This window comes from Carya illinoinensis, chromosome 9, assembly GCF_018687715.1.
Source record: "Carya illinoinensis cultivar Pawnee chromosome 9, C.illinoinensisPawnee_v1, whole genome shotgun sequence".
NCBI lineage: Eukaryota > Viridiplantae > Streptophyta > Magnoliopsida > Fagales > Juglandaceae > Carya > Carya illinoinensis.
Genome location: NC_056760.1, coordinates 35,239,936 through 35,249,086, shown reverse-complemented (window position 1 = coordinate 35,249,086; position 9,151 = coordinate 35,239,936). Strand labels below are relative to the sequence as shown.

Below are 9,151 nucleotides of genomic sequence, written 5' to 3'. Positions count from 1 at the left end.
TTTTAGAACTAGAAAAAGTAATACGATAAATTTTTCTTTTATCACAATTTTCAATAGAATTATATTCATTGAATAAGGAAATTAAATCAATTTCAAAAGTTCCATTTATCACAGTAAGTTAGCTATGATAAATAGGTGCAATAGGAGCAACCATATGTCACGAATTTAGAATTTATTCACACGTCCCGTGTGGCCTTAAGAGGATTTGTCCCCACAAAGCTCCTAAGTAAGCCTTCTAAGTGACTCAAGACAAAAGAAAACCAATCTAGAGTGAGAAAGTAGAGAGATAAGCTCTAGAGAACTTTGTTTGCTCTTCTTCCTTGGTGCCTTACACAAATGAGGACTCTCTCTATTTATAGGGACCTCTTGGTACAAAGAATGGTTAGAATTGTGACACTTGTCACCAATCTAAAGGTAAAGAGCATTCTAGATCACTATTCTAGAACTATCTACAAAGTTCTCCTTACAAGGGGTTCTACACTATTCTAGAGTACTCCATAGAACTCTACAATATTCTACAAGATTCAAGAATAATTTACAAAGAACTAGAAGACTCTAGAGGGCTATGGAATTCTTTCGAGAACTCCAGGTGGTGACATTCTCCCTCACCTAGCTTCGCGACGTCCTCAACGTGGTGTCTTCATGGAACCTCTGGATATGATCTTCAAACTGTCACAATGACTCATTTGGTTCCCAAGTTGTCTCACTTGATGGCAATCCCTTCCACTTGATCAAATATTCTTGGCGTGGCTTATGACTCTTTCGTCTAATCACACAATCTGCTAAAATTTCTTCTACTTCTTTGTTAAAAGTGGTAGTTAAGTCCAATGGTGCACGCTTAGACTCTCCTCGTGTTGGCTCTTCTTCATCACCATGATAAGGCTTCAAACAGCTTACATGAAAAACCGGATGAAGCTTGAGTTTGAAGGGTAAGTCTAGCTTGTAGGAGACCTTCCCTATTTTCTTGATGATTGGGAATGGTCCCTCATAAAGTCGTACAGGCCCCTTGTGCAACTGTCTTGTAAACTTGTGTTGGCTTGACAAGATCTTTACCAACACCAAGTCACCTATGCAATATTCCATGTGTCTCCTTTTCTAATCAGCTCATTTCTTCATCTTCTTGGTTGCTTTGTCTAAGTAGGAGCGAGTCACATCCAACTGTTCATTCCAAGATTTAGCAACCTTGAAGGCTGTTGGACAGTTCTCCACATAGCTTTACTCCAATGACTAGGGAGTGAGTGGTTGTTGCCCCATTACAATCTCAAATGGGTTTTTGTTTGTAGACTCACTCCTTTGTAAGTTGTAGGAAAATTAAGTCACATCCAACAACTTAGCCCAATCCGACTAGTTAGCACTTACAAAGTGCCTCAAGTATAATTCCAACAAGGCGTTCACCCTCTTAGTTTGCTCATCTAACTGTAGGTCAAAGTTGGTAGAGAAATGTAGGGCTGACCTCATAAGTTTGAATAGTCCTGACCAAAATTTTCCTGTGAAGTGGGGATCCCGATCACTGATAATGCTTTGTGGTAAGACCCAATACTTAATCACATGTTTGAAGAATAGCTTGGTTGTCTCCTCAGCTGAACAATCTTTAGGGTTGGCAATAAAAGTGGCATACTTAGAAAGCCGATCCACCACAACAATGATGGTACCACATCCTTCAGATTGGGGAGAGCCAATATGAAATCCATGCTAACACTCTCCCAAGGACGGGAATGAGTGGGTAGTGGTTCCAACAAACCAACAGGGCTTCAGTTCTCCACTTTGTCTTGTTGGCACACAAGACAAGTTTTCACAGAGAGTTCCACTTCATCTCTCATCTGGGGCCAATAGTAAGAGACTTCCAACAAGGCCTGAGTGCAATGTTGGCTAGGATGTCCAGCCCATATGGAATCATGGCATTCCTTGATAAGGTTCCTCCATAGCTTTCCCTATTTTAGAACATATAATCGTCATTTGGTGGTGTAGAGTAATCCATCCTCTATCCAAAATCTCTTGGTCTTTCCCTCCATAGCCAAATTCATCAAATTATTGGCTAGAGGGTCGTGCTTCAGGCCTTCGCAGATCATCTCTCGTGTCTCCCCTTGTATGCTAGTGATGTGGGCAAGCTCGCCCTTCCTACTAAGGGCGTCAGCAACAATGTTGGCCTTCTCAAGCTTGTATTTCAAGACATAGTCAAATTCCGCCAAGAAGTCTTGCCACCTAACTTGCTTTGGGCTCAGTTTCTTTTGACTTTGAAAGTAACTAGTGGCAATGTTATCTGTCTTGTCCACAAAGCAGGAGCCAAGCAAATAGTGCCGCCAAGCCCTAAGGTAGTGAATGATGGCTGTCATCTCTTTCTCTTGCTTAGTGTATCGCCTTTCAGTCTTATTGATTTTGCGACTCCCATATGCAATGGGGTGTCCCTTTTGCACGAGAACTCCCCCAATGGCAAAATCCGATGCATCTAAGTGCACCTCAAAAGTCTTGGTGCAATCTGATAGGGCCAAAACTGGTTCCTCCATGATGACCGTCTTCAAGTCATCAAATGCTTCCTAACACCTTGATATCCACTCCCATGTCCTATTTTTCTTGAGCAAGTTAGTGAGGGGGGATGCTCTTGTAAAGTATTCCTTTATAAATCTTCTATAGTAGTTGACAAGCCCAAGGAAGGATTGAAACTCGATAACCTTGGTGGGAGGATCCCACTTCTTCATGGCCTTAACTTTCCCCTCCTCCATACTGAGTTTTCCTCCTTGGATTTTGTGGCCAAGGAAATGGACTTCAATTAGTGCAAATGAGCACTTCTCCTTCTTGACATAGAGTTGGTTTCCCTTAAGACAAGAAAAACAACCCGTAGATGCTCCACATGTTCCTCAAGGGTAGAACTATAGATGACGATATCATCTAAATAGACCATCACATATTGATCAAGGTAGAGGTGAAAGATCTTATACATGAGTGTGTAGAAGGTGGTTGGAGCATTTGTGAGGCCAAAGGGCATCACTAAGAACTCATATGCCCCATATCGAGTTACACAAGTCGTCTTTGGCTCATCTCCTTCCGCAATCCTCACTTGATAATATCCCGATCTTAGATCAAGTTTAGAGAAGTACTTCTCATGCAGTTGAATAGGATGAATGTTTTGTGTGTCTACAATGAGAATAGTCTTACGATTCTCCAAGCTCTTTCCTTAGGCTTTTATAATTTTGCTCCTTTTTTTTTTTTTTTAATTTTTTTTTTTTTATTATTATCATACTTGAGGTCTTTGAGTGATGTTTTGTTGTCCATTCCAAATATGATAATAATTATGACGAAGAGCTTTTGAATTTGTTCATATTTTTTTTTATGACAAGCAGGGCAGTTGTGAGGCACTTCACAGGTCATGTGGCTGCTGTGGAAGCTTTCTGGAGGATGAGGTGCAGCGTGAACAGTGTGAATCTGCATGTGACTTTGCGACTCATTACTTCTGCCATGCTTGTGCTCTTTGTCAGGAAGGTCGCGAGCTCCGTCACAGATTGCCTCATCCAGGGTTCAATGCTCAGCCATTCTTGGTTATGATTCCTCCAGGGGAGCAGACCATGGGTCATGCGGCCTGAGATCAATATGATATGATGAAAGAGTTGTACCGTCTCTATAGTATCAATACGATATGATGTTGAACCGTGTAAAGCCTATTCTGTATTTGAATTGTCTGAGCTTGCGTTTGAAGACAAACACCTATAAAATAAAGATACAATGAAAATGTAGACTTCATCTATATTGTTTATAATTCTCGATGTTTGTGGATGTCTATTATCACTACATTGATTTTAGCCCAAAATGCCGTTTGTAAAATATAGATGGGATTTTTAAAACATGTGTTGTGTTGGCATCATTGATCGATTTAAGTTGAGATTTAGTTTATTTTCAGATTCACATGTATATTTGCACATTCACATGATGTTATACGACAAATGTGCCATAAAATGTGGAGGAATTTCGTTTTGTGCCCAGAGTGCACAGCTCCATTGTGCGGTCAAATTTTATTTTATTTTATTTTTTATTTTTCTTTTTAGATTTTTTTAATATATTTAAATATTTTTAAAAAATATAAAAAAATATCAATACACTTAAAATCACTTTTTTAATTACTAAATAAAAAAAAATTATAAAAAAAATTTTGTGACCAGCGGTCACTTTGAGTGACACGGAAAAAAGACATCATAGCATTTTCCTTTTGCTAGTAGTTGAAATTGTCACATCAACGCCAATAATGGTTTGACGCGTCTCAACTTATTCGACACTTTATAATAATAGAGAGATCTCATTCTCGATGATTTCGTATATATTATATGATTATAGAAATTTTAAATTAGTTTTATATTTTTAATTATTTGTTTAGTCACATGACGTGAGACGTTTTACTGTTCTTATTAAAGATAATTATAAACCCAAAACAAGAAATAATAAATTTGAGATATTGAAAAATCTTTTATAATCGTGAAGATTTAAAAGAATTTTTATTTTAGAGAATTATTCTGTTTACGTAAGAGTCGTACAAAAATAATTTTACATGTTGATGTATTAGTTTTTTTTTTCTTTAGCTAAAATTTTTAATTATTAAGTAAAGACTTGTCTAGTTAATATATAACTTACTATTTTAAAAGAAAAAAATTTATTCATAATTATAATTTTCATTATCTTATGATATATGGTATTAGGTAATAAATTTATAAGTGAAATATAATAAATAATTTCTAATCATCTAATGCTATACTATGAGATGCTGAGAGAATGATGAAAATTAAGATGACGGGTAGTATTATTCAATTTTTTATGAATTTAAGGTCAGAAGTTTGAATTAAGACATAAGTTGAAATTACTTGTGGGCCATGGGAGGAGTTTTGGACCAACTAGATATTTTGGGGGTGCTATGGTGATGGGCTCACCACTGAAGTAGCTGCTATGACTCAAATCGGACATTCCTAGCGGGGAGAAGCTCCTATGGTCACACTTAGAGAAGATTGCTACGCTGGTCGTCGACATAAATTGAAACTACTTCTGGTAGTAAAGCTTAACCTTTAGGCCATGGGATGGAGTTTGGACTAATTGGATATTTTTGGGGTGTTGTGGTTATGGGCTCTTCATTAGAGCAGTAGTTATGGCTCAAACCAGATATTCTGCAGTAGGGAGGGACTCCTATGGTCACACCATAAAGAAGGTTGCTATGCTGATTGCCCCGCCTCCCATTTTTCTTAAGAAAATAACTGTTTTTTCTAATCAAGCTTGCATAATATTATATATAAACGGTTAATACAAAAATTAAGGTGGATCATTTCCATTGTCACGAAACAAAAGACATCTAGATAAGAAAACAAAAATTTTCTTAAATACATTAAACTAAAACCCAAAAATATAAAACCTAAATTCCTAAAATTTTAAACTCTAATTAATTTTAAGACCACCTCCAGCCACCATTTTGGCCACTCTCAAGGTGTGGCCGCTACCCCGAGGTGTTTGGTATCCGAACTGGGGTGGTGTTACCCTAGGGGAGGACACCTTTGATGAAAGGCCTCAAGTACATTAAGGCCTTAGAATAGGGTAGGAAGGGTCTAACGTAGAAGAAAATCGCACATAGAAAAGAAGTCTCACTAACCAAGAGTTCGCTTGATTTTCACACGAGTCACTTGAGTGAATACCGATACAAGACTTCCACTATGATTTTAGCCAAGTCTTCGCCAGATCTTCCACTATGAATTTAGCCAAGTCTTCACCAGATACACGACTCAAAATTTGAATGAGCAAGACTAGTCCAAAAAATTTGCTTAAGATGTCGCTCGACACACCGGCAATCCTCTATCAATCGAACACCCCTGTTTCTAGTTATTTACAAGTTTTACTAGCTTTAGACTGCTTTTGTATGATAAGTACATGTAAAAACTGTCTTCTGCTTTGGATGACCATTATTATTAGAGTAATCTTTAAGATTTATGGAAGAGTTGCTTCGTTTTTGTGAAGCAGATATGCATTTTATCCATTCTGCCCAACCATCCCCTTTTTTAATTTTAGATTTATGTTTAAAATTTCAGGATTCTTAATCCAATGTGAGTGGGCTTATTTCATCCTTCGGTATAAAGCTGATCAAAAACCAATAGCCGATTCAATAAGAGATGCCTGGCGCCACATCAATATAATGTGATAAGTGGACTAAGATCTTTGACTGGAGAGAAGAAACAAGGGAAATTATACAAACAATCTAATTTCGAATTAACCAAAGCTCCAAAAAGTCCCATCAGACATACAAAGGTTGACACTGGTGATCTTAATCTGTTACGGCAAAACAAAGCTTAGCCTCATCCCAAGGGCCATTGATCTCAAACTTGTATTCTTGAAGTCGTATAAGCCAATAAGGACATACCACAGTCACAAAAACCAATAAACCCAACAGTAGCACAAAAAGTAGCCTGTGGAGTGTATAAACAAAAGCCAAGGTCATGGCCATCAAACTGAAAGCAAAGCAAAGATGCAAGCGGAAGGAGTACTTTTTGATACAGTAAGTGATCAGTGGAGCAAAAAGGAATACTTGTAAGGAGAATAGCATGATTGCAAAAACATGTATACTTGATGGGAGGCGAGAAGCAATGAAAACCGAGGCCACTATCGAGGCATTTAAAGAAATGCAACTGGTCAATGTTGGATTATTCAGAGCCCCTGGAGCTCTAACAGTTGATCCTGAGTAGTCGTGAAGGAATAGATGAAGCATGAGGAGTGGAACAGTTACTGCCCAGATGGAATCTGAGCTAATGGATCTTGTTAGAGTTTGGTAGATGGGAGCCAAAACGTATAATCCAGTTGTGAAAAAGAAAACGTTAAGTAAATAATGCAAGAGAAGATTGACTGAAAGCATTTCTTCAGTTAAAAGGAGAAGTAGAAAACCTGATCCAAGAAGACTGACATCAAGATACAAAAGGGAAGTTTCATCAAGAGTTGATCTTAGAGTGTAGGTCCAAACCAAGCCCACAAGGGCAACAATGCATAGATATTCAGAGATGGAAACCGAGTCTTGCATCACTTTTAGCATGTCCCGTTTCACAACATTGGCATTCATGACTATATCTTCAAGGAAAGATTCATCAGTGTGATTGTCATCAAAACCAGGCTGCATCCCTCCATATGCCACTTTTCTCCATTTGGGTCGAGTTGGAGACGAGTTTTCAGCAACGCCGTTATCCATTTCTATCTACTCGTTCAATTGCAAACCTAAATCCTTGAGGTCAATTTTTTCAGCAAGAATAATATCATCCTAGGTTACATAAATCCTTTTCTCACAGACTGTGATCTTGCAATATGCAGCAGACCTACAGAAGAAGTATATCATTATATATGTTGCTGTTCTCACAGAAGGTGTACCATTTGGGATACGAATCATATATATTTGTGTGTGTAAAGGTCATACTTAATAAATGAATTCAATGCATAACTGAAAAATAAAAGAGACACACTTCTTCACTTGAATCAGCAGCTTGGCTTCTTGTATTTTAATTCTTCCAATAAGCATTGCTTGTAAAATAAGCGTACATGAAGACATTTTTGTGAAAGAAAAGATTCAGAATGACATGGTTGGAACCAGTGAAACCATAATCTCGAGAATGAAATCCATTATAACGAGTATGAGCGCATGCCCATCTCTGTTGCCACAACCAGATTAGTACGCCCCATTTTGATTCCCATTGAAACATCCTCTATCTAAGAAAAATTCATCTACAAGGGTAGCATTTGCACAAACGAACGCATCAAAACCAAAATTAATCACAAAATCGAAATTCATCCCAAATTCTAAAGCCCATCACAATCGGAATCAAAGTTCAATCTCAAAATCAAACAACATTGTCCATTATTCATAAAAAAATCCAAATAATTTCAGTGGAACAGATTAAATTCACCTTGTAGATGGAGGGCGGGAAATGCGGGGATTTGTAATCGATCGTCATGCTCTTTCTTTTTTCTGTTTGATGACCTTTGAAATATGAGAGAGAGAGAGAGAGAGAGAGAGAGAGGGAAATACACAGATATGAGGAAAACTGGTATATAATGCGTGGTATCTGAAAATGATGAACAGAGGCCAAGCCCCTAGATCTTCAACGCCGAGATGTAACTTTGACGATTGAAAGAGTTCGGCCAGAAATCTTGATTTTCGGCAAAGCTTGGAGCTTGAAAGAGGATCTAGGGTTCTTAAACCCTGAAATTTGTCTTCGGATCCTGCTAGCTCGATTCACAGGTAGGATGAAATCGGAAAACCGGATCGGATCGAGTTGGTAGGTTTCGTCCAGTATCGGATTTGATTGGGTTTGATATCCATTTTATTTTTAATTAACCAAAATCAATTCCGTTTCGATTTTTTTTTTTTTAACACCGCACCGAACTGGATTATATCAGTGTACACATATATATATATATATATATATATATTAGGTGGGAGTAACGTGCAAAGCACGTTTGTTTAATTTTATGAAATGATTATTTGTAAAAAATAATATATATATTTTATAAAAATTATTGATGTCACTTAATAATTTAAGGCATATTGGAGAAAATAAAAAAATTAGTTCAAAGTATCATATAATCCAATATATGTTTATAACATCTATAATTTTAGCAAAGATGTATACGAAAAATTTAATAAAAGTCTAACACAAACGGTAATTCAAAATATGTGTCGTTTGATGTTTGTATTATAATTCATCAATTTATGTCATTCTGTAGACAATCAATAGAGACAACAGTGAAATTCTTATTTTGCTGTTGGTTGAGTCGATCAGGGACAACATAAAGTTAAAACATAATCTTTTTATATAAAATTTGTGGTATAATATTTTCTATATATAGCATATATATAAATCATAAAATATATTTTGAAATTGTTGGCCGAATTTACTCTTTCTTGATTAGCTCAAGGATCACGGCCTTTGTCACGTGCCTATCATAGCAAGCCCACGTATGGAATATGGCTTAGCGGAAGCTACGTCCTACTACCATGGGGAAAAAAAACACTTTGATTAAACACACTTGTATTATATATTATATGAGATTTTTAAATTTGGAATACTCAATAATCTGAGTTAATGAAACGTATAATACACGTATATTATACTTAGAGATTCACGTCTTATGCACCTAATACACGTGTATA

At 36.9% G+C, this 9,151-nt stretch overlaps 1 protein-coding gene across 3 annotated transcripts; it reads right to left on the bottom strand.

Moving 5' to 3' along the window:
- Window positions 1-6,099: 6,099 nt before the first annotated feature.
- LOC122277757 (phosphatidylinositol N-acetylglucosaminyltransferase subunit C-like) lies at window positions 6,100-8,373 on the bottom strand. Of its 3 annotated transcripts, XM_043087889.1 has the most exons (3): window positions 7,905-8,373; window positions 7,464-7,722; window positions 6,100-7,319 (listed from the first exon to the last, which is right to left on the bottom strand). In XM_043087889.1, the coding sequence occupies exon 3, from the start codon at window positions 7,193-7,195 to the stop codon at window positions 6,284-6,286; it is 912 nt and encodes a 303-aa protein (XP_042943823.1). In that variant the 5' UTR covers window positions 7,196-7,319; window positions 7,464-7,722; window positions 7,905-8,373; the 3' UTR covers window positions 6,100-6,283. The 3 variants fall into 3 exon arrangements, with proteins under 3 accessions (XP_042943823.1, XP_042943821.1, XP_042943822.1); XM_043087887.1 differs by having other exon boundaries at window positions 7,464-8,373; XM_043087888.1 differs by lacking the exon at window positions 7,464-7,722.
- Between the last annotated feature and the right edge of the window lie 778 nt (window positions 8,374-9,151).